The sequence below is a fragment of the Ambystoma mexicanum genome, chromosome 4q, assembly GCF_040938575.1.
Source record: "Ambystoma mexicanum isolate Mex_15411 chromosome 4q, UKY_AmexF1_1, whole genome shotgun sequence".
Lineage (NCBI taxonomy): Eukaryota > Metazoa > Chordata > Amphibia > Caudata > Ambystomatidae > Ambystoma > Ambystoma mexicanum.
Genome location: NC_090928.1, coordinates 974,850,684 through 974,876,896, shown reverse-complemented (window position 1 = coordinate 974,876,896; position 26,213 = coordinate 974,850,684). Strand labels below are relative to the sequence as shown.

Sequence of the window (26,213 nt, the reverse complement as noted above, 5' to 3'; positions counted from 1 at the left end):
CGAGAGAATGGGACACTGACTTTCTAGGAATTATGTTCTAATCTAAGATTATAGCTTCAGCAACCAAAAAGTATTCATGAAAAAAAACAAATTGCCGAGTCTCTCCTTCTGAAAACATCAATGGTCCGATTAGGAGATTACTGGTATGTTTCATATTGCATGGGCGATAGCCCAAGCAATATGAAACATGTGTACAGTCGCGTTATAAATGACTTATCATATATCAATATCAGAGATCTCAAGTTTCCCCATGTCTCCCCATGTCATGTGGGACTATGTCGTCCAGGCCCAATTGTATTCCTTGCATTCTGGAACTTGTGCTTTTGGCCCCCCACATTTTTAATTCTGGACTACAAGTCCCAGAATAAGGGAGAAAAAAAACAGAACCAGGTAACATACTAACATACTCTTGCATGGCATCGTGAAACGTGAGAGTGCTGCAATAGTTTTACAGCATTAAGTATTTCTAGGTTCAGGACCCTTGGCTGTCACTGGAGCTGTAGAACACATGCATGCAATACAATTAAAATACTGCGGGCATTGTATTTTCCCTGTTAGGAGTTCTAAACAAATAAAAGCATTTTCACTCCTCCGGTGAAAGGGGCGGGAAACGCATTTGTGAGAGCAGTGGTTGCTTATCTTTTCCTTGACAACCAACCACTTGTCCAGTCTTAGTAAGTTGGGTCGCATGAACTAACAAGTCCGTAAATTAATTAACTTTTTAGCAAGGAGATGGCAATGTCCCTTTTAAGCCATTGCCAATATGAAAGTCAGAAGTTATTTCCGATTATGATATGCCATATATGAGTGGAGCAGAAAACACATTTTTAAGTGGAGTGCAAAATGAAAATGTAAAACCAAGTCTTAATGCCTTTATGCTTTAATTTTGCTGAGTAGCTCATTTTTTAGCCCTTCCAAGAAATACGAGGGGCACAAAACAGAGTTTGCATCCCCGCCATGCTTTGCCTCTCCATCTTGGAAATGCATAGCGTTTCATACTTGCATGAGATTTTCATGCAGGCGTAAAACCAATGCGATTCCTTTGGAAATCTGCCTCACATTTGCACCTCCGAATGAGCAGGGAGATTCCATTGAAATCCATCAATAAAACACTGCATGCAAAAGGTAATTTGCAGGTGCAGTTTACTTTTTTGAAAACGGAGCGCAAAATTGAAGAGTAAAGGCGATTTTGCCCTCTTTCACTCTTCACTGTTACACTCCGCTTTGCAAATGTTTAACATGGTATGGAGGGGTCCCAACAGCACACATGCTAACGTTACTGGTCCCCTGCATGCAATTTGCATTTAATAGAAAGTGACCTCCCAGGGATCGAAATTGGGATTTGTTCACCAGGAGCAAAAAACAGCTCCTGGGTATGAGTCATTACCAGTTAGGCAGGAGCTAGTAGGTAGCGTGCAGCAAATCTAACTGTGACAGATGCAAACTCTTTGTTCATTATGTATAATCCAAAATGCTCTAAATGTCCCTATGGTGGCTTCATATTCTCCTTTATATACATTCCCAGACATACAGTTAATATCACATAGCTAGGTTTGTATGGCACCATTTGCCACAGGAGTCAAATGTAGCTCTTGGTAGCTGTTGGTTTCAAGCTAAAATAGCTCCCAGCGTCTGCCAAGGAGAAATATATGTATATGGCGTGGCTAATCGCCATGTAGAGCGGACGTGTCTCCTGAGAGCTCCTCGCTGAAGTGCCATGATAAGCTGTTTTAAGTGATTTTAAAGTGCTCCGGAACCCTACAAGTTGCACCATCCGCCGAACCTCCTCAGCAACTTTTGCACCGTCTCCCAAGCGAAGAAGAGACGGCTAACACCTCTATCCGGCGAGCGAAGAGGGTCCCCGAGCGGATTCGAAATGGCGGTTCCCGCGCCCTGATCCCTCGAGAGGCCGGAGCGCACTATCACCACTGGCGACGCTGACCGCCGGTGGGAGGAGAAGATCCTGAGCTGCCGACTTGCGCCGGACCCGGAGGAGGGGACCGAACAGCTGCACTCATCAATCGAGAGGACCGACCCGGACACCCCTGCCGGACTGCGCCCTGCCCGCGGCGCGCAACCGGGCTTTGGTGTGCCCTGGATAGTCGAGAGGGCCCCTGGCGTGAGCGGTGGCCGACCGGTACTGCAGAGGTAAGCGGGCGCGATGGAGGACCACCCCGGACACCTACATTGGAAGCAGGGTGAGGGGAGCATATTCTACCCCCTGCGCCTGACTTTGCCGCTGATGGCAACGCAAGAACATTGGGCTTGCCTCCCTGAGGTGTTGAGACCCCTGCTGTCTTCCTTTCCCTGGCCCCTGCCTGCAGACTGACGCTCCGGCGGACCGCGAGGCCCACTCCCAGGGCCCCCTTCACTTCACAGCCGACGGCAGAGGGGGCCATCCGCGTCTGCTTGAACCGAGATACCTTTTGTTTCCCGAAATTGGCCTGCTACCCCGCTGCTTCTTATCATCGCCTTGTCGGCCCTGCGACGGGAACGAGAGGTTCCCCTGCTGCTAGCTGCTTCTCGATTGCACCCCCGGCATTTTCGGTGCGGGGAGGCCCTGTGTTGACGACATGTCCGGCAGGCCCAAGCAGCAGCGCCAGACCACAAAGGACACCTTTGCAGCCTGTGAATCCCCAAATCCTGAAAGCACAAACAAAGCGGCCTTGGACGTTCAATCTAATCCCACGGCTTCAGAGCCTAGTAACACCCAGATACTCGAAGCCATCAAGCTTTTCCAGGCAACAATGGAAAACAAAATTGATGCCGTTGCCACAGACCTGGGCCTCCTGCGTCAAGATGTCCGCTCCCTGGCCGGCAGGACTGAGGCGCTTGAAACACAAGTCCGGGAAAACACTGAATCCAAAACTCACCTTCTTCGAGACGTCGACGAGCTTGAACAAAGGGTCAAGAACTTGGAGGACAGAGCCGAGGAGGCAGAAGGGAGGGCTCGCCGGAACAATATACACCTCCTCGGTCTGCCAGAGGGTTCCGAAGGCTACGACCCCACTAACTACATAGAGAACCTCCTGCTACAAGAGGTGGGAGCTGGCACACTCTCCCAGGGCTTCACCATCGAGAGGGCCCATAGATCCCTGGCTAAGAAACCACCGCCGGGGGCCCCACCCAGGCCGGTGATAGCGAAAGTTCTCAACTACAGGGATTGTGAGGTCATTCTGGCCTTTTCCCGAGCCGGCAGCCAAATCCAACGGGACTCTGCTAAAATCGCCATACACCCCGATTACACCTTTCAGGTCCAAATGAACAGAGAGCAGTTCATACATACCAAGGCCAGATTGAAAGCCGCGGGGCTGCGTTATATGCTCCTGTATCCTTCTAGACTTAAAGTACTGCATAACAACAAGGCGCACTTATTCGACACTCCGGCCCAGGCCAGGGACTGGATGGACAGATTACAGATCCCTGATATTGAGGAAAGGAAACAGAGACTGAGATAACGATCCTCCTGTCATTCTGGGGGGAACTTTACTTGTTTAAACTGCTACACAGCTGAATGGATCCTCCTCGCGGAGACCCGGAGTCCAAGTTCACTCCACCCCCTGATTGTTTCCTTTTTTTGGGTACATATACCCGCCCGTAGGGCACCTGGAGACCAATGCACGGTCCAACGGAGCAGAAACGGGACAGTCATAACAAGGGTAACCTCGCTGGCCCAGTTCTATGTTTGGAGTTTTTACAGTTAAGAAGGGAGGGTGGGAATAGGGGAGTTTTTGCACAAGTTGGGGACATACACTGGGACATATCGAGACCACGGGAACAATTCACATGCAACGTAGCACCTCCTAGATCCCGAGCTCCGCCCGTTACACACAATAAACCACGGTACGCCTATGGCTGACACAATAAGGATCATTACCTGGAACGTCAGGGCCTGAACAGCTTCGTTAAACAACGGCGGGTCCATACCTACCTGAAAAGAAGCAGTGTCGGAATCGCCATGCTGCAGGAAACTCACTTAACTCCCAAGAAACTGGAAGCCCTGGCAAAAACTTGGCATGGTACCCTAATAGGTTCGACTTACTCCTCCTACGCCAGAGGGGTTCTGATTTGGATTGCCCCTACTGTTCCTTTCAAACTCACTAGCACTAAAACAGACAACGAGGGTAGGATGGTGGTGGTGTGCGGCTCCATAGTGGGCAAAGAGGTATGCTTGGTCAGTACTTACGCACCAAACCATGACGCGACTGTCTTCTTCCATTCCCTTCACACGCGACTCAGCCCGTATGTGGACAGAATTATGATATGGCAGGGTGACCACAACTGTACCCTTGACCCTCTACTTGACAGATCCGATAACAAACACGATCGACCCTCCCCTCCAGCTAAAATACTTTCCAAACAAATCCAACAGTTGCAACTCAGTGACCTATGGAGGGTCTAGCACCCTGAGGAACGTGAGTATTCCTTCTACTCCCCACCTCACGCTGTACACACCAGGCTGGACTACATCTTTCTAAGCCTAACGCAACAGTCCATATTTGTTGATGCGCGCTACCTGCCTAGGGTGCTGTCGGATCACTCTCCCTTCTGGTAACCTGGGAGGTGTTCCCGCCCACACCCCCTATACCCACATGGAGGCCGAGGGCTGAGGCCCTACTTGACTCTGCATTCAAGGAACGCATAAAAGATAGCACTGAGGAATATTGGCAAAATAATCTGCATAGTGTTAGACACTTGAGCACAACTTGGGAAGCATATAAAGGTGGTCATGAGGGGCGAGATGATTGCAGCAGTTGGGGGAGCTCAGAGATCTATTACATCCTCGCTTGAGCGCGCAGAAAGGGACCCGAGTACGCTCGAAGGTAGGGCTGACCCATCCACTGACCACTTACAAAAAATGGCCGAACTTAGACAAACCTGCCTAACTCATTGGGAATCCCTCTGTAAACTGAGTTACGCCAAGAACACAGAGAGAATCCATGCTCTGGGAGACAAGCCCGGGAAACTCTTAGCTTGGCTCTATAAAAAGGGAGACCCCCAGGCCACCCATCTGCCACATACTCACTCCCGACGGCACGGCCGTACATAACCAACAAGAAATCAATTCGGTCTTTACCGACTTCTATCGTAACCTGTACTCCAAAGCCCCGCCCCCTCTGAAACCAGGATCGAAGAGGCCCTTGACGTCATCGACCTACCTAAACTAGACTTGCAATTGGCTGAGACCCTTGACGAGCCCGTCACCCCCGACGAGGTCAGGGTGGTAATAAGATTGCTACCAGCTGGGAAAACCCTGGGTTCGGATGGGCTCCCGGGGGAATTTTACAAGACCTACGAGGAAACTCTTGCCCCAATATTGGCCCAGGTCTTTAATGAGGCCTTTGAGCGTGGTACCCTCCCGGACTCCATGAATGAGGCCGTCATTATACTCTTGCTTAAACCGGAGAGGGACAGGGCAGATTGTGGTTCATACAGGCCCCTCTCTATGCTTAATGTTGACTGTAAGATCCTTACTGCCCTGCTTGCGAATAGACTGCGCAGAGTTATCCCTCTGTTGATCCATCAAGATCAAACGGAATACGTCCCGGGGCGCTCCATCACCGAGAACCTGCGCAGGCTGCATCATGTCATCTATAGCACTGAGGGAAGGCCGCAGAAACTTGCAGTTGCGTCACTTGACACCACCAAAGCCTTTGATTCTGTGAGGTGGGACTGGCAGTATGCCACCATGGCCAAAATGGGGATATGACCTGTATTCCTAAAGTGGACCCAGCTGGTTTACACCAGCCCCACTGCGAGAGTATGCACCAATAAAACCTATTCCGCTAAATGGTCCCTACACAGGGGCACCCGCCAGGGGTGCCCTCTGTCCCCCATGTTATACATCCTTGCTGCTGAACCAGTGGCGGCCTACCTGAGACAGGAATATGAGGAGAGAGGCATTAAGATAGACGGGGTGACCCACCTCATCTCTATGTACGCTGACAACACCCTATTGTACCTACGGGACCCTGAGCACCTCCTTCCCTACATCCGGGAAACCCTGGACTGCTTCCACAAGCTCACCGGAATCCAGATCAATAGGAGCAAATCTTGCCTTTACCCCCTCGCAGCACTTTACACCGATGAATACAGATCCCTCCCCCCTCTAGATCTCGAATGGCAGGCTACTTCTTTCAAATACTTGGGGATAACTATACACCGCAACCCAGCCACAGAACACATCCTTAATACCGTAAGGGTCAAAGACTCTCTCACGAAATCCAACGAGTTCTGTGGCCGGCTCCCGCTTTCGATGGCCGGGAGGGCTGGTCTCCTTAAAATGGTCGCCCTTCCCCGCCTACTACATAACTTCACTAACCCCTTCAACATCCCCCCTCATTTTTCAAAGCACTCAACAAACTCTGTAGGGACTTCCTTTGGCAGGGAGGTAGGCACAGGTTGGCGTTGGAGACTCTCCAAAGACCATACGAGGGGGGCGGACTTAAGATCCCCAACTTTGAGCTGTACTTCCTCGCCAGCCAGCTGAGACATGTCACGCAATGGATGGCTGATGAGAGCACGACAGACACTCGCCTCCTTCAGCCGGCCCTCCACCGGTTGTTACTCAGAGGCATATTGTGGGCTGGGGAGGGTGCTACAAGGCACTGCCCTTACCTCGCCAAGCTCGGGATCCGGCTTTGGAAAAGGGCCTGCAAACTGGTCAGGTCGGACGACCCGTTCTCCCCACAGATCCCCATCACTGCACTCATGGTTAATCACTCTTGGGGGCATATTGAAACATGTACACAATGGGAGCCCCTCGGGGTGGCCATGCTTGGGCACTTGATTCAAGAACAGGAAATCCTAACCTTTTCGGAACTCTGTGAGACCACGGACCTCCCGGCAGGACAGTTCCTGTTGCACAGGGTGGTTGTACAGGCCTTGTGCAGGAGATGGCCGGTCGCTGCTGACCTGACTGAGGAGAATGAATGCATCGAAATGATACTGAACTCTGCTGAGGGGGCCACGAAACCTCACGAATCTACAAAGCCCTGTTGTGGGGTACGACCAGGGGGAGACCTCAAATGCAGGAGTAAGTGGGAAACTGAACTGGGCCTTGTTTTTGAAGACAAAGATTGGGGTGATATAACCCACTATCACAATAAGGTTTCCAGGAACGCCCGCTTGCAGCTTATTCACCTGTATATCACCAATAGAGCGCACCTCACACCTGAAGCCATATCAAGATTCACAGGTGCTGGAACCCAATCATGCCCCAAATGCAGTGAACCCAGAGCGGGAATGACTCACATGTTCTGGGGCTGCCCAGTAATCAGGGAGTTCTGGTCACAAGTGAAGGACAGAGTGGCTGGCACAGACATCGTAGTTGAGGTGGACCAGCCTACGGCGTGCATCCTTGGCAGATATAGGAGAAACAGGAAGAACAAACCCCTATCCAAGCTTAGTGACCTTATACACATTACATCCAAAAGACGTATCACCGTGGGGTGGAAAAGCCCCAGAGGTCCACACATGCCCCTATGGTGGGGAGACCTCACTAAGTGGATCATAGCTGAAACCGCGGCATGGGAAACGGCTATCCATGTGCAAAGACTGGATTCCAGCGAGGAACTACACCGTTGGGTGGCCCCGACGGTGCCCTTGCTCCACCCTGAGGCGGATGATACGGAGCAGAGCAGAGGGAGTTGGCCAGATACGGGCACAGACTAGAGAGGAACAGTGAAATAACCGTGGTCTTGGGGGTGGCGCGGGGGGGGGGTTTGGGTTGTTTTCTTGATATGCTTAACCAATCACCAATGATGTTTTTCCTTACTCTTTGTCTATCTCATGTTATTAAAACAATAAACAATTTTTTTTAAAAAAAAAATCTATATATATATATATATATATATATATATATATATATATTCTGCATTATACCATCACAATAAAAAAGATACAAAACATCCAATATACGTGAATAAAAAAAAGTTTTAAAAAAAAAAAAAAAGTAGAAATAAGAAAAGAAAGCCCAAACAGATCAAACAATATTCAATTGCTTAATTAAAAATTTCCTGCGTAACCAGGCTCGATGGATACATTTTGACACAAAATATACATCGATGATCAACGCAGTCCATTTACACAACACTACAGCACCAATAACATGGTTAACACCAGCTTTTATTTAAGAGTGGCAGTAAGTACACTCCCCTCAGGACTTTGTATGCTTCACAAAAGAACAAGATGTGTGTCACATTCTCACATATTAGACATGATCCAGAGTTACCAGTTTTCCAACCACAGGTGAATTTCACCATCCTAAGGGTACCGGTTCAGAGCTGCATAAAAAGAGTGCAAGCATATGCTGGGGAAATCCAGTCCAAATATTCTTCGATTCCTTCAATTGCTTTTATGTGCAAGAATTCAGGCCTGTTTTTTAAACTTAAATAGCTACTTAGAAGTGACTCGTACCAAAACTGATTAACAGCTAATTTCATCTTCTCCTTGGTACTGGGCAATACCTTCTCGGGTCTCTACCACATACTATCAAAGACTAATGCTTCCAGCTGCGCCTTTACTTGTTTAATAAAGAACCTCCTGGATCATTTAATACATTGAGAAAGGCCCCACAAAATTTTAACAGATCCGGCATTACCCATAGCCGGATCCGATAAAACACCGGTTTCCACCTTATACAAGAGACTACTGGCTCAAGGCAGCATTCCATGAGCAGGCAGGTATTAGGGAAACCTTGCAGGAGCCTCAAAGGGAGTTTTTAACACATGTTCTCGGCGGTCCCCAATTTCTGGCAATTAGCGTGTCCCCATAGTTCAGCACCATAGAGAGCTGCAGAAGCTGACTGCATTTTATAAATACTAATCGCAGGAGACACTGCCCTTTCTCCATGGTCTGAGAAGAACTTCCTTAACCCACCACAGTTTTTCCCCCCCCAAGGTAACCTGCGCTTTATCTAGCTGGGCGGACCATGTTCCAGTGTCAGTGAATCCGACACCGAGATAATCGTAATGAACCCGTTCAAGGTATGATCCATCGAGAGGGCGCTAGAGGGCCAACCAAGATGGCTGCATTTATGTGAGCTCTCGCGCGACCCTGATCAATCCTATGTGTTTCGGGGCACTGCCGTCCTGACCCTGCATGTGGCTAGGTGCTGCCCAGCCTGACGGCGTAATTTGGGGCAGAATCAGGGGCCCCACAGCCTCAAACGCCGCCTCATGGTCCTGAAATCCGAAACGGCCGGAGGGGCCCTGCTGACCACCTGGCGTTCGGGGATTGCCGTGAGGCAGTGCGAGGAGAGAGCTGGAGGGAGTGATCCATCCCTCCTTACCAGGCGATAGCAGAGCAGAGTCGCACGGGTTGCAGCCTCCCCCACACAGGGGACAATACACCAGCTAACTTGAGTCCATAGCCCGGGCAGGACCCCCCCCCCCGCGTGGCACGACCATTCCGCTGCGCAGGCTTGCGGCTGCAGCAGTCTCCAGCATTCACACTGGGAATCTACAGGAGCGGGCAACTTTTTTTTTTTTTAAACTTTATTTTTGGGGTTTTAACAAGAACATACAGTAACGACCTTTAAGGGCAGGTCAAAGCCACATAACACCAGCAAGAAATAGTGCGTTCATCACAATTACAATGCCAATTCCCAATTATGAAAGTCATATACACAACTGTTTAGATGACCTTTAAGATAAAGTACTTTGCCGAGGGCCTTGGAGGTTGGTCGGGGTCGGACTCGCCGCTATGTCCTGAATCGTGGGCGAGGATTTGGAGGTAGGGACATCAGGAGTAGAGAGCAGATATCTGACGTAGGGGGCCCATATATCTGGAGGACGTGCGTGTAAGGGGAGAGTCCGTAGAAATTCAGTGTCCATGTCCTGACAGTATAGGATATCACTTTTCCACGCTGTCAGTGAGGGAAGGGGGCCGCGGCCCCAGGTCAGGGCTATTCTTCTGCGTGCGAGCACTAGGAGCAGAGAAGCTAGCTTTCTCCCCGGAGCCTGTAGGTGCTTGGTCATGCTCAGGAGGGCGATGGTCGGCTGTGGGGCAATCTCCTCCCCGATCACATCACTCGTGTGTTGTAAGACTGAGGACCAGAAACGGGCTATACCTGGGCACCGCCATGCAAGGTGAACAAAGTCAGCGTCGGGAGAGGCACATCGCTCGCAGTGATCAGAGGCTTCGGGGTGATGACGTCGCCTCTTTTGGGGGGTATAGTATGTCTGATGGACGAAGTCGAAGTGTATCTGCTTGTAGCGAGTGTTTAAAGCTACTTTTTTGGTTTGTTGCAGGATGAAGGACCATTCCACGTCAGGTATTGTGATATGGAGAGCTCTCTCCCAGCGCAGCTTCGCCTTGACGGCTGGTATCATAGAGTCAGCAAGCAGAGATCTATAAATCGTGGAGACCAACCGCCCCTCTCCCCTTGCCTGTATCACACTGTGTAAAAGGGTCCACGTCGGGGGTTGTTCGGGGAATGTTGGGAGGAGGGCCTGCAAGGTATGCCGCAGCCTGAAATAAAGAAACATGTCGAGCGAGGTGTTGCCCCCCCTCTCTCTGACCATTTGCGGGGTTATGAACTTATCCTCCGGGAAGAGGTCCCCCAGAGTTTGGATGTTAGTTTTATCCAGCCAAATCAGGAAGACTTTTTCGTTAGTCAGAGGTATACCGGGGATAAACCTTATGGGTAATAACGGAGAGTATCTTAGCTGTATTTCGCACTTGCGAGCTATTTTCTTCCAGATGGCGTATGAGGACTGGACTGTGTTTAGCGTGTTATGCGGAACCGATTGCTCGCTGAAGATGACTGCTGTTAGGAAGTCCGGTGACGCTAGGGCGCGCTCAACCTGAACATGTGGTCGGATATATTCAGTCGCGTACCAATGGCCTAAGAATTGGGCCTGGGCCGCCCAGTAGTATTTTTCTATATCTGGAAGTGCGAGGCCAACGGCAACGTCAGTGTCGTATATGCGACTCTTGCTGGTTTGCCTGCCCATATTAGTTCTAGGATGAGGGTCCGGATTTTCTGAATGAAAGCGCGTGGGAGTATTAGAGGTATGTTTGTAAACAAATAGAGAAGCTTGGGAAGAATCACCATTTTGGTGAGTGAGACCCTTCCCCAAAGTGTTAATGGAAGAGACTTCCATCTTTGGACCCGCTCATGCAGGAAATGGAGCACCTGGCCGTAGTTGTCCCTGAAGATTACGTCGTGATCAAGTGACATGAGAATACCCAAATAGCGCACCCGGGAGCTTTCCCACTTAAAACCGTGGTCGTCGCGAAACCTAGATGTGGACGACGTCAGTGGAAATATTACCGATTTCGAATGGTTTATTTTGAGCCCAGATACGCCGCTAAATCGGATTACCTCGCGCATGACTGGATTGAGGTTTGTCTGCGGATCTTTGATAAAAAGCAACACGTCGTCCGCGTAGAGGGAGACGATCAGCTTGTGAGGGCCCAGAGTGATGCCTCTATCCATACGGAACTCCCTCAATCTGGAAGCGAGTGGTTCCATGACTAAGGCGAAGATAAGCGCGGATAGGGGGCATCCCTGCCTAGTTCCGCGTTCTAGCCTGACTCCGGGGGATCTGGTGGCGCCGAGGGTGATATAAGGAGCGGGGGTCATTATAGAGTAGGGAGACCATTTTGACAAAAGTTTTCCCCAGGCCCATTTGTGTGAGTGTAGCAAAGAAAAAAGGCCATTCGACCGAGTCGAACGCCTTCTCGGCGTCTAACAGTACCGCGATGGCCTGCTGTGAGGGGTCGAGTGCGGCGATGACGCCGAAGAGTCGTCTAATACCGTATGTCGTGCTGCGGCCTGGGATAAATCTGGCTTGGTCACCCAGGACCAGTGCGGGCATGAGGGGAAGGAGGCGGTTAGCGAGGATCTTGGCCAGGATCTTGTTGTCTAAGTTGATCAGTGAGATTGGCCTATAAGAGGCACAATCGTCCTGTGGTTTGCCTGATTTATGCAGGAGTATCACGTTGGCTTCACGGAGGGTGGGAGGGAGTATTCCGCGTTCTAGGGCTTCTTCGTACACTTGGAGGAGTATCGGGGCGATCACATCTGCATGACTTTTGTAAAATTCGCCTGTCAAGCCGTCAGGGCCAGGCGCCTTAGTGTTCGGGAGAGATTTTATTGTATCGGTAATTTCTTCTATGGTGATAGGTGCGTTCAGTGGTTCGCGCAATTCCTGAATTACCCAGTACAGTTCAGTGTCATTCAGGTAGTTCTGAATCTCTTCGGGGTTGCTGGTGGTATTGGAGCTATACAGGTTTTGGAAGAATTTATGGAATGTATTGGTGATTCCCTCTTCGGTGTATGATAGTGTTCCCTGTGTGTCCCGGATACATTCAACTCGGGGGGGCGTTTGATCCAGCCTCAGCAGGCGGGCTAGGAGCGCCCCGGGTCTCTGCCCTTCTCCATACTGTTTAATCTTATGTTTCCGGCTCAGAAATTTCAGTTCGCGTTCTGCTGTCTCCTGGAATTTATCTAATTCAATCTTTAGTTTGGCTTGAGTCTGCCTGTCAGGGGAAGTTGCCAGGGTATTTTCTAGGGCTTTCAGGCATTGTTCACATTCCATCAACTCGCGCCGGATCAGTTTGAGAATGCCGTTTTCTTTAGCCATACATACTCCCCTCACATAGCATTTAAGTGATTCCCACAACGTGCCCGCTGAGCTGACTGAACCCTGGTTTATCGTAAGAAAGGTGGTGATGTCTTGACGGAGCCCATCCGCGAAGATCGGATCGGAAAGTGAGCCAGGTTTAAATCTCCAATTCACAGGGATTCTTGGAATCTCTGACAGTGCAAAGTCAAGTGTGACCATGGAGTGGTCGGAGAGGGAGCGTGGCAAGATGTGGCAGGGACCCCAGCTGTATGGGCTGAGTGTTGATACCAAAAGATAGTCAATGCGGGAGTTGGTGTTGTGGACCGTTGAGTGAAACGTATAGTCTCTGGAGTTCAGGTGACTGCGTCTCCATATATCGGACAGCTCGAAGGCTTGGCAGATCTCTGTGACTTGGCGGCTGGCCCTGGAGGCTCTGCTGTTACAGCCGTGTGATTTGTCGATTTGTGGGTCAAGCGGGGTGTTGAGATCCGCTCCCCAGATGACCGTCGCTGAGGTGTATGTACTAAGTTTGGACATAATCCAATTGAAGTTGTTCGGACTGTCAACATTGGGGGCGTAGGTGTTCACCAAAACTATTTCCCTCCCGGCGAGCAGGCCCCTCACTAACAGGAACCTGCCCTCTTCGTCCTTCTTGAAGCTGATCAGGCTGAAGTTGGCTCTTTTGTCAATCAGTATTGCCACTCCTCTTGCGTACGAGGAGTATGAGGAGAAGTATCTGTGGCAGCCCCATGACCGGGCCCAGGGTTGCTCTGCTATTGGAGTTAGATGGGTCTCTTGTAGCATTGCTATGATAACTTTGTGCCGCCGTAGATATTGTAGGACTTTCCTGAGTTTGGAGGGCTGGTTCCCACCACGAATGTTCCATGTAGCAATTTTGAGTGACCCCAGATTGTGGTGATATGATGGAGTGGAACGGTGTCGCCACGACCCTACAGCTCATACAAGGCACGCGGTTGTCAATAAGCGTTTTGCTGGTCATAGGTTTCGACATAGGGATTTGGAACTGCAATGTGTCCGAACGTAGGTGCTGAGGTAAAAACAACTCGGAAACTCCTGGATCCCTCCCATGCGCAGGCAACCCCCAACAGGCCCGCGGATTCCCCATCCCATTGCTTTCGGGATGGAGTACTTTTGCAACCCTCCCCTGCGTGGGCAACCCCCAACCCGCCCACGATGTACCCACTCTTAACAAGAGAACCACAGACAATGCCGTGCTTGGGGCGCAAGACGCCTTGCAAGTAGCAGTGTGGCTCAGAAACACTTAGTCTTGCAGTTCTGTAGGAACTAGAGGGTGTCGCTGGCATCAAAAGGATCTGTGTCGCCGCAGCTTGCCGCTTCTGTGCATTTTATGGTGGATTCCTACGTATGCGTTCTCCCCGGCGCGGGCTCTGGTTGTTGGGCGCCTGCCTACAGCCCGCTCGATCCAAGTATTCTGCGGCTTCCTCAGGTGAGGCGAAGAAGTGGGCCCTCCCCTCGTGTTGGATGCGAAGTTTGGCGGGGAACAGCATCGAGTAGAGTATTTTGTTGACTTGTAGCCGCCGTTTGATTGCCGTAAAGGAGCGCCTCCGTGCTTGGACCGAGGGTGAGAAGTCGGGAAAGAACTGAACCGAGTCGCCGTCAAATTGGAGATTCCCTTTCTCCCTCGCCGCTTTGAGTATAGCGTTGCGGTCCTTGTAGTTAAGTAATCTGGCTATAATTGGGCGTGGGTGCGCTCCTGGTATCGGTCTAACCGCAGGGATTCTGTGCGCTCTTTCCACAATGAATAGACGTGAGAGAACCTCCGGGCCGAACAGCTCAGTGCAAATGTGCTCAACATGGTCCTCCATCTTGGTTTGGAGTTGCTGCTCTCTAACTCCAATAATTCTGATATTGTTCCTCCGGGAACGGCCCTCCAAGTCTTCGTTCTTAGCAGCGATGCTTTATACCTGGGACTCCAACGCAGAGACCCTAGTGGTCAGGGACACTGCGCCGTCGTCCAGATCGGACACACGCTGTTCGACAGTGTCTAGCCTCTCGGCGTGTTGGTCGAGGCGATGTTGGATACGGTCCACTTTAGACGACAAATTGTCCAGCTTGCTTCCCAAGTCACCTATGCCCGCTTTCAGGTCCAACAGGATTTCCTTGATGTCGAGCTCGGGGACCTGGACCCCGATGGCACCGTCGTCTGGCGCCGGGGACGCTGGCCTGCTCGCGGCATTCGAAGGCCTGGTGGCGGCACAGGCCTCGAAATTCAGTTTTTTTTGGGACTTATCGTTCCTCCTCATGCTGTGGGATCTCTTAGGGCCTCTTCACGGTCAGGCTGAGGTGAGGGCCAGTGCAGTGTGGTTGTGGCAGTGTTTTGTTGCTGGGCGCTGAATCTCGCGTCGCGGCCGGGCGTGACCGGGCCGAAGAGGGCCCGCGCGGCGCTTCGACTGCCCGCCGGACGTCGCTCCACTCTGGGGGCATGCACCGGCAGGGTTCCGGACAACCGCCTCCGGCGCCGCCAGCGCCGCCCCGCTCGTTAAGTGGCTGGTGTATAGTCGTATATTATCTGCCGCTGATCTCCCCAAGCCGGGGGATGGAGTACCAGTAGGGAGCGTGGCCGCTCGTGGAATTTCTTCGTGAACCGGAGGACTCGAGTGGGGCACCGCGCGGACTGGGGACGCGGGCGTGCTCCGAAGAGCCCCTTTCCGGATGATCTGCTGAGTGAATGTCCAGAGCAATGTTTTTGCTGCGCATGAGTCCCGGGAAGAGTAGCAGTGACCACAGACGACCACCCGGAAACACTGTCCCTTGTCGGGGCTCCTACCTTCGTGCGGGAGCTCTCGGCTGCAGCCCGGCGGCCCAGTCACCTCAGGGGTACGGCACAGCGGGGAACAGCCGCATCTTCCAGCCGCTACACCGCGGTCACTGCACCCTCCCGGGGACCGCTCCACGGGACCCCCGCCGGGCGCCGCCCCCTCCGACTCGTCCGCTGTGTCGTCTCACGGGCCTCGGGTTATGAGCCCGGCTCAGGATTCCTGTTCCCTCCTGGACTCGCACCAATCAGCCCTAGGGAACTGGCAGGCCACAGAGCGCGGGCCCGCTCTGGTAGGGAGGTAGTTGAGGATTCTGCGGACCGTTGTCTGGGTTCGCGATGAATCAGCCCTCTTGTCTCAGCCGTGTGCGCCGCGCGGGCGCCGATATCCGTCAGGCCGCGGCCTGCAGTCGGGCGCCTATATCTCAGGATGTAGGCGGAGGAGCGGGCCCAGGAAAGCTTCGGGGGGCACAGCTCGGCTTCAGGAGTCAAATTCTGGCGATTGCCGGCGGCGACGTTCCTACAGCAGGAAGGATTCGACAGGATTAATTCCGAGCCACACGGAGCTCCTTAGGAAGCCGCCATCTTGCTCGGCTCACTAGCGCCCTCTAGGAGCGGGCAACTTTGTTTCCACGAGCCCGGGGAGAGCAAGCGACGGACCAGCTGCAGGGCCCCGACCCCGGCTCCCCCCCCGCAACAGCAGCAGAGGGCAGCGCCATCGGGCCTGACGCAGCAGGCTGAGCCCCCCACGAGAATAGAGTCCCGACAGGGAGCTCCAAAGACTGTCTGCAGCGGCTCCAGTGCAGCGGGCCTGCAAAGCAATCTCCGAGGTGACCAGTGGAGCCCCGCGGCCGACCAGACATTCCACAACACTGATCAGGTACAACCCGCGTTGCAGCTGCTGTACGCCGCGGCCGGCGTTTAGAACGCCATAACCATTTGCTGGAGTTTCCGCACGCCCGTTCAGGCAGCTCCAAGAGCGTAGCCCCTGGACTCATACAGCCTGTCTCCTCAGTGACACACCACTCCTGCCTCAAAACGAATCAGCAACCCTAAGCCTTAAACCACAACTGGGTGAAGGTGGAGGAGTGGAGGAAAGACTACCCCAGTGACCAAACTTACTGCATGATGAAGTAGGCATTTACTTCACCGCCTGGCGGGAGATGCACATCCCCCCGCCCTCCAGTGACCTCACTAGTCATTTTAGAGTTTGTTAACAATTTAAACCAACACTGGACGCCTCAACAAGTAGCAGTCCTCCGGAGGGTCGAGTGCTGACTGTGAACTCCCACCACAAGCCACATAGTCTACATAAATAACAGCTATGGTCACAGCTACCACCTATAGACGCCAACCTCCGCACGGGGTGACCTCCCCCGGCACAAATAGTATGGGCAAAACCGACAGATCACAGAGGAAGCTAAACTTCGAGACTGGATCAGCTCCCAAGACACCCAGATTGCTGGAGGAACCTGAACCCCTGATGGACGGCGCTCACCAAACGGAAGAGGGAGTATACTCTGCAGGCATCAAGGAACTCTGTTGGACCTGAAGGCAGGCATTGGGAGTCTTAATAACAAGATGGATGGTCTTTCCTCTAAAGTTGACCTCCTACAACATCGCCTAGACATATTGAACGCCTGAATGAGGTAGAACACTGCGTCTCTAACTTAGATGATGGCACAGCGGCTCTAGTGGCCAAAGTGACACAACTGGAGACCCAAATGAAAGCGGCCAACGCCCACAGTGAAGATTTGGAGGGCCGCTCTAGGAGAAATAATATAAGAATTATTGGAGTGAGGGAACACCAGCCACAAACTACAATGGAGGACTATGTGGAAGCGCTATGTGCCACTCTTTTCGGTCAGGAGGCTCTTTCCCGCTCATTTGTGGTCGAGAGAGCCCACAGAATTCCATCAACCAAACCCGTACCGGGAGCTCCTCCACAGCCTATAATCACAAAATTGCTTAACTATAAAGATCATGATGCAATTCTACGTCTCGCTAGGGGAAAAAGGAGAACTACACCATGACGGGGACAGAGTACATTTTTACCCAGACTTCTCTCCAGCGGTACAAGCACAGAGGAGATCCTTCACAGCCATCAGATAAAGGCTCAGGGATAATCAAATCGCCTACTCAATGCTCTTTCCAGCGCGGCTCAGAGTCCAACATGGTGGGAAAGTCCATTTCTTGCAGACACCTGAAGAAAAACATATTCCTGGATCAGGCTGGATGTCCCTCACTGAACCCTAGCCACGCACGAGCACAGAGAGAAAGAAGCCAGAGGAACTCGACAGTTAACTAAGGTCAACGGCGTAAAAACCCTTTTTTCAATGAACAGCAATCTAACCGAAACAACATTAGAACTAAGTTTGCCAGGGTCGCGCAGCTTGGGAAGCACCTAGTGCCCCTTGCACAGCAAAAAGTTATCTCACCAGTTAAGCGTTAAAGGGGTGCGGGGGGAACGGGAGACGGACACGCAATGATGCGGTTCACACCCCGAATTGGTAACCAAACGGGTGAGTTGGGGGTTGCCCGTGTAAGGAAGGTTGTTGGTGAATGGGTTGGGAAAAGCGCCACCAGACACCTAACCTCAGCCAGTTCTCCATGCAGCTATTCAATGCCAAATCGCCTCTACAGAACGTCACGAAGAGCATCAGACGCCCTTCATGCCCATCCTCCATGAGTCCTTGCAGCCCCACAGGACGTTTCTTTCAAAATCAGCCCCTATAAGAAACTCAGTCGTATAATTCAAAGTGGCCACAGGGAACATTAGAGGAGGCAATCTCCCATCCAAAAAAAAGGAAAATCCTACAATACTTGAAGAGGCACGAGGTGGATGTGGCCATGATTCAAGAGACGCATCTGCTCCCAGGAAAAGAACATCACTGGGCCCGGAATTGGGGTTGCCATAGGTATTTTTCCTCATATTCGTCGTATGTCAGAGGGGTAGTGACTCTGATCAGTCGTAGCGTCTGCTTTCGCCTGATAAAAACCGAAAGAGATACCGAAGGCAGAGCACTCTTGGTGAAAGGAATCCTGGCGGGCAAGGAAGTTATTTTCATCAACTCCTACAGCCCCAATGTTGAAACCATTTTGACTGGCTTCTCACATGCCTTGCAGAGACAGGCTCTGCTATGATCATCTGGGGAGGAGACCTAAACACGACTTTAGACGCCTTGAAAGATAGGTCATGGAACACAGCTATGCCAATACCCAAAGCTAGCCTCCAGGTGCAGGAAATCTGTAGCGTCTTCGATCTTGTGGACATTTGGAGACACAGTAACTGGGAGAAGCCAGACTATACTTACCACTTGGCAGTACACAATACAAGCTTCCTGGATTGACTACCTGCTGGTCTCCTCGAAAGGTCCATTCCTTTGGGGACCTTGCCAAATCCTCCCTAGGACTTTCTCGGATCACGCTGCTGTGACCCTCAACTGTAATCCCCCCCGTCACCAAACCGAGCATGCGACAATGGCGATTTAAACCAGGATCTTTACGGGACCAGGTGTTTGCATCTGAGCTGCAAGACGAGATTACGTTTATAAAAATAAACCAGGGCACAGTTTCCTCGAGGGGCACACTCTGGGAAACACTAAAATGCTTCATCAGAGGGGTGTGCCTGGCCAAAGAATACGGCATCCTTAAACAGATCAGACATGAACTAGACACCAGTGAGGAGCGATTGAAAGGTCTAGAACTACAGTGCTCCACTACGAATAATCCACGCACTCAAGCGGCACTCCAAGAGGAACTACTGTCATTCAGAGCCACAGTGGACTAAAATTCCTAGGTCGAGGTCGACTGATCCGTCAATACGGGGAAGGCCAAAAACCTGGAGCCCTCCTCCCGAAACTGACAATGCTGACAGGAAGCCGAAGATGGTTGAAAGGGTGTGTACTAAACTAGGCACAATAGTACACACTGAAGAAGAAATTGTGGAAGAAATTAGAAATTTCTACCAAGAACTATACACCCCAAAACACAACTCCAACTCTGACGCCCTACGTAGGTACTTGGAAGACACAGAACTGTATTGGGTAGAGAGGGAATTACGTGAACCCCTCAACGAACCTATTACGACAGAAGAGATCATAGAAGCCATCAAAGCCCTACCAAACACCAAAGCCCCAGGGCCTGATGGCCTAACGGGGGAATTTTATAAAGCATTCGCAAGCACCCTGGCTCCCCTCCTTGTGGGGGTGTTCAAGGAGGCGTTAAAAACCGGGTCCCTCCCACAGACCCTTCGTGAAGCCAATATAATCCTACTCCACAAAACAGGCAAACCCCCCGAAGAATGTGCATCATACAGACCTATCTCTTTACTAAATATCGATAATAAGATCCTGGCAAAAATACTGGCTGCTAGGCTGCTACCCCTGATGCTGGCTTTGGTGCTTGCAGACGAATCTGGCTTTATGCCAGGTCGGCATCAGAAGTCTGTTTGGAATTATTGAGGCGCTTGACCCTGACCACCAGGCTGTCGCAGTTCTACTCGACTCCGAGAAGGCCTTCGACTGTCGAGTGGCCTTTCCTTTTCGCAGTGCATACGAAACAAGGCGTCGGGCCCACTTCATCACCCTAATCTCCCCGTTGTATACCAATCACCAAGCATCCATTGCTTTGGGATCATCGAAGTCCGCCCCTATTAATTTACAACGGGGCTCCAGATAAGGTTGCCCGCTCTCAGCGCTCATATTTGCACTAATAATGGAACCCCTTGCGTTGAATTTGCATTCCCAACAACTCCATAGATGTCTCACCGTCAGCCCACACAAGCTAATAATATCCCTCTATGCGGACGAGGTAGCGCTATTCATTCACAACCCTATTGAAAACCTAAACCCGATCATGACAGAAGTACTAAAATTTGGCGCAGTATCTGGCCTGAAAATCAAGCATGCCAAATCAATCATATTCCCGCTGACTCTAGCCACCAAGACATTGCAGACGACTATCACTTCGCATGGGATAACTTGCATGTGCGATACTGATGCCTCTAACTCACCAGGACATATTTCGTGAAATTATGAGGCAGTAGTGAAGACACTGCAGCAGAAAGTGTCCCGACGGAAGACGCTCTCATTAACCTTATGGGGGAGAGTCTTGCTGATAAAAATGATGATTCTCCCGAAACTACTATATTTATTTGCTAACATACCTATCCTCCTTCCACAATCCTTTCTGAAGAAGAGAATTAAAAGTCTGGTCCATGAACTACTTTGGGCGGGCAAACCAGCAAGGGTGGCATACTCAACGCTAATACTGCCAGTGTCCAGTGGAGACCTCGCTCTTCCCGACATGGAACGATATTACTGGGCTGCCCAGGCACAATTTCTTAGCCATTGGTACACCACACATTTCGTCGGACCACACCTTCAAGTAGAACAAGCTTTAGCAACACCCAACCTACTGAGAGCTGTTATCAGCCAACTCCCAGTACCCCACGCCACACTGAACGTGGTCCTCATGTCCTACAAGACCTGGAAAAAGATGGCTAAAAAATACAACATTCAGGTTAGATTCTCCCCGCTCCTTCCAATCAAATTCATACCAGGGATCCCCCTGACTGCGGAAACAGTCTTTCGTAAGTGGGTCACGAAACTCCAGATAAACACTCTGGGGGATATATTTAGCGAAGGTACATTTATAACACCCCAACAAGCAACGGAGAGAGGGAGTGACACTTCCCTTGACACTCTTCTTTACTTCATACTCCTATATACCCTCCAAGCACTTTTCTCTACCTTCCCAAAACAGCCACCTTCATGGCCATTGTTACATAACACGATCGAGGCACAGGGCAAGGGCAGATTAGTCACATCCATTTCCAAATCTCTATTAACCGACACCGTACCTACCAGCACATGCACGAAAACAAGATGGGAGAGAGCCCTCCATGCATCTATCCCAGATGAGGAATGGACATACACCCTAAGGCAAATGCAAAAAATTGCGCTGAACTCCCGTTTCAAGCAAATTCATTTCAATGTTCTGCATCAGACATACTTCAACGCTGCTAAAAAAAAGAAAATTTTTTAAAAAATACAAAAAAAAACCACCTGCAGCAACCAGAATCATCAGCGGGATGCGAAAGATGTGGAAGCTCATCAGCCGACTTTTTCCACCTGGCATGAGACTGCCCCATGCTGACCCCATTCTTGACTCAGCTCCTGCAGACTGCATCGGCGATAGTGAGTGAAGAACTACAACCCATCCCGTTGGTGGCACTACTCAGCAACTATCACCGGCAATAAGGAAATTAGCAGGTGTTCTAATGACACTAGCTCGCAGGAGGATTGCCATGTCCTGGGGTCGTGGACCAGTCCCAACACTGGTAAACTGGCGCAAAGATGTTCTTTACTGCCAGGACATCGAGACAGACTTTATTAGGACACTGCCCCAACATGCACATCCCCCTGACATTTGGGGTGCATTAGTTACATATCTAATCAATGAGGCAGAAGAATCTACATCATCCTCGCAGAGAAGGTGAAGCACCAGGACAATGATACTTAGCTCCCCTAAACACGGGGAATGGCTCCCGTATTAATTAATGCTGTAGTGGATCTACTCCTTCGCCAAACCCGGAGGACTGGCAGAGGGAGTGAGTGGGTGGGTGAAGTTGGATGCCGCTTTGTTGTTGCACCCTAACGTGGGTGCGGTTGTTTAACAGTTTGAGAGAAAATTCTAAAAAATAAAGTTAAAAAAAATATATATATATATATATATATATAAATAAAAAAATTAAAAAGGTATGGTCCATCGACCTTCACAGGGATCGCACAGTACCTGATCTCATTGGCCTAAAGACCAGAACTTTTGTCTTGTTCTTCTTTAGCATCAGCCACAGTGCTGTGCATGGATTAACAAAACTCTTCAGACAAGGCCACATCTCCCGTGGGCATCATGCTAACAAAACACCATCATTACCAAAGAATAATGCTGGCCAAACATCGCAACCCAACTTTGGGGGAGTGGGGGGAGGGGGGAAATCAAACCTGTCCACTTGACACCTCTTCAACAACTCTATAATTATCACATTAATATACAGGCTGAACAGGAGTGGAGCAAGGACACAGCCCTGCCGCATGGCCCTGTCCACCCTGAACTGGCTCATAGTTTCACCTCCAGGACCCCATCTTACCACTGCAGAGTTGCTGGAGTAGAATTCACCCATTAATCTTACCAATTCTAATGGGACCCACCCCCCACTCAGATATAACCCGCCACAGTTCATTTTTGAATAGAGAGTGAAAAGCGTTCTGAAGATCAACAAAGACCCCATACACTTTCATCCCCTTCAACACAGTGTATTTATGTAAAATTAAGGACAAGCGGAAACATTGTTCGATAGTACGGATCCCGTTCTGGAACCCTGCCTGAAGGTGGGAGATGAGATTCCTTGAGGTCACACAAGCCTGTGACCTCAAGAGAACTTCGACAAAACATTTTCCGGTAGCATCAAGCAGGGAAATTGGCTTCTCGCTGCCCCCTTTTTCATTTACTGAAATTATTTCAGCAGTTCTCCAATAATCGGGAACTTTGTTAAGTTGAGACAAGGATTGAAGAAGTTTAGTTAGAACAGGTCACCACACGTCTAGCTCATCCTTTAACAAAATGGTTAAACCAATCCTCGGTGGAGAGGGTGGGGGGATTAAGACAGTGAATCCTATTGTCATTGCTTCTCTTACTACTGGCAACCAGAGCCCAAAATGATTTAGCATCGTTCCTGGAAGCCGCCTCAAAAGCTTCTCCCATTCAATCTTCTGATTTCCCTCCTTTATCTCACGGGTTATACTCTTATACTTGGACCTACAATATCACAACTCCTCTTTGTTCACAATATCCACCCCCTGAAAACAAACAGTGCCCCCTTAGCCCTTCGGTACTCCTCGTCAAACCAAAAATTCCTGACCACCATCGTCCGCCTTAATTCATTAGCCGGTTTTGTAAATAAGGGCCCAATACCGGTAACCAAACGGTCATACGCAATCAGTACCTCACCTTTATTCAATCCCCCCCAAACCCTCCGCAAATGCTCTTAATGCTGGGCAATGCCCTGAGATAAACAGTGGGCATGATTACTGCCTCCTCAATGTTCTCCACTTCACAGAACGCCTAGTGTTCCTAGTAATTATCAGCAGCGCACTAAGTACCGACTGGCTACAATTCCCACCACTTAATTGCACTTTCAAAAGTAGTGGTTTGTGGTCACTGTCTCTGTGGTCGATGATGGAAAATTCCTCTATTCTCAATCACCAGCTGCTACAAGGATAAAATCAATCCTTGAGGCACTGGGGGCCCAAAGAAGGTATGCCTTGCCAGACGATCCCCACCACAACTCCCGTTACAGGCCCTGAGGTTGAGGCCAGACAATAAAGGTTTCTCATTTTTGGATTATAAGCTGTGGAACTTAAAATAAATTAAACTACCACCTACTTTTATTTTGCATATTCAGGTTAAGCAAAGTGCCTACTGGCAACCAAATTTGCTGATCCTTTTGAGCCGAGTCACACACTCCACAGTGCCCCTAACAGCCATCTCTGGAAGTTCACCTCCTGTTCTGAGCCACAACAGCAAGGCATTTTGGGTATACAAATTAGCCCAAGTGAAAACAAACCTTTTCTCCAGGAAATTGCTACTAACTACACTGTGGAGTGTGCAACTCGGCTCAAATGGATTTTCCTACTTTCAGATCAGGTGAAAGTTTTTTTTTTTTAAAACCCACCATAACTTTCTTTACTACATACACAGACTACATTTACCAAATTAGCCTTCTTTGATTAGCTTACGCTGTCAACAGGACCACTTCCACCACAAAGCTGGGATTTGAGTGAAGGTCTCTCGGATCCACAAACAGTAATACCACAGTGCCACCCCGCCCCCACTGAATTAACAACGCCATTTTATTAGAAGCTGGCAAACTTCATCGTATGTCTTTAGTTCAACCCCGCCCCCACTGAATTAACAACGCCATTTTATGAGAAGCTGGCAAACTTCATCGTATGTCTTTAGTTCCTTGGTTGAATAGAGGCAATAAACTAAAATAAACTTCTCAACCACTCAGGGTGTAGATATGAGAGCTAGAAAGCTGGCAATGTGCACCAGGAAAAAGTGCATCTACGCTGAAGTGTTCTCTCCTTTTAGTTTGGGCTATTAGGTTTTGCTTGCTATACCTATAAGCGGAAACGATAGCATTAGAGTACAGATATGGAGGAATGGCATATGAGGAGGGATACACAGTCTGTAGGCATTGTTTGGTTATGTGGCCACACTCATTGACTGCCCATGATAATTCCTTTGGCCATGCCTACCCATTCCCGCTTCTCCCCGCCCAAAAGAACTCCTCATGGGAATTCTTTGAGCTCACTTTAATCAAGCCTTACCATCAGACTTTGCATTCAAAGTGCCTACTAGTGTTTGTTCAAAGCTGCTTTCTGAGAGTTAACAACTTAATTGGAGTTCTAAACCCGCTGCTGGGGTCATAAAAATGTCTTACCAGGACTGGCTCCAGCCACTCGATTTAGAAGCACTCTGTGTGTCTTTCACTTAAGTCCTATTAAAAACGAAGCATTGGAAAAGCCAACAGTTTTGGCTTGTGTATAAGTATTAAGCTTTTGCCAGGCACTGCTATTAGATGCCCAGGAGCCCGCATTATTTTTGCACCTGCTACCATCAATGGTCAGTTAACGCCACTACGGCTGTGCCTGGTAAGCGCTTGTCCCATGCCTACACAAAAGCACAAACTGTTGGCATTGCCAATGCTTGTTTTTAGTCCGCAGATGTGTGAGCATAATTTTTCACAAAAAAACAGAATTTACATAGAGCAAGAAACACAATATACAACCAGACAAAAATACAAAGAAATAAACACCCCACCCTCTACTCAACCCCTCTATACTGAAATGAAATTAAATCACTTTCATCATTGGTGAGACAAGAGGACTTAATTGTGGCCACAATACGGTCAGGGGCTGAACCCCACTAGGGGAAAGTAACTATCATTTTTAAGTGGCTTTAAAACTGTTTTAAAAGTCCCTTTGAAATGGCCTCCTTAAAAGGCACCCTCACGTATCCCGAGTACATGCAGAGTAAAAACTTTAGGAGCTGGATGTGACACATTCAGTCTCCTCCCAGCCTCATAAACTGCTCCGGTATACTCACCTCCTGGCCATCGTACCTGGCCAAGTCCTCCTCTGTGAAGAGCCTCACCGGTTTTGCCTGAGCGGGGGTGTGCTTTAGGGTCACATCTTCCCCAACTGCACTCACGACACAAAGCACGGCTCCCAGGCAATAGAAGTACACAGACATGATTTGGAGGCAAAAAGCGTTGCCCAAAGCTTATGAAATTGAAGTGATAAATTTAAACACACAGCTTAAATTTCTGCTTCTACATCCATGCAGACAAGGTCAGTCTCTTCCGGATATCAAATTACAACTACTCTCCGTGCGACATAAACACAGAAAGAGGACTAGTACTAATACATGAAGAGCGCGCGTGCAATGGCAGGCGTCGACTCTCTGGATTTTAGAATGGCACATGGCAATACTTTATTTCCAACTAAGTAAAGTAAAAAAAATCTGGAGGTTCGTACTTCCAAATCAGTGACCCCCGACACGCTGCTCTGTTTCCTCGTTTTGCTGCATCGCATAGTTCAATTTATTTTCGCAAAGAAGGTCTCGCGTCTGACGTCACCCAGGAGTAGTCAACTATGCCACCTGTTGGTTAAGTCGCAGTATACATATTGGATAACGGTGGTATATGGTCATTACCGCCACGTTCTTCTTCCTCCTCCCAAATACATGAGTGTGAGGTCCCAACCTCCACATCA

General features: G+C 50.0%; 1 protein-coding gene across 1 annotated transcript in view; it reads right to left on the bottom strand.

Moving 5' to 3' along the window:
* NENF (neudesin neurotrophic factor) overlaps positions 1 to 25,904 on the bottom strand; it is a 160,125-nt gene extending 134,221 nt beyond the window's left edge. The window contains exon 1 of the mRNA XM_069608531.1: positions 25,546 to 25,904. Coding sequence (XP_069464632.1) covers positions 25,546 to 25,692 — 147 coding nt within the window. The 5' untranslated portion in view covers positions 25,693 to 25,904. The remainder of the gene's footprint in view (positions 1 to 25,545) is intronic.
* Positions 25,905 to 26,213: the final 309 nt, after the last annotated feature.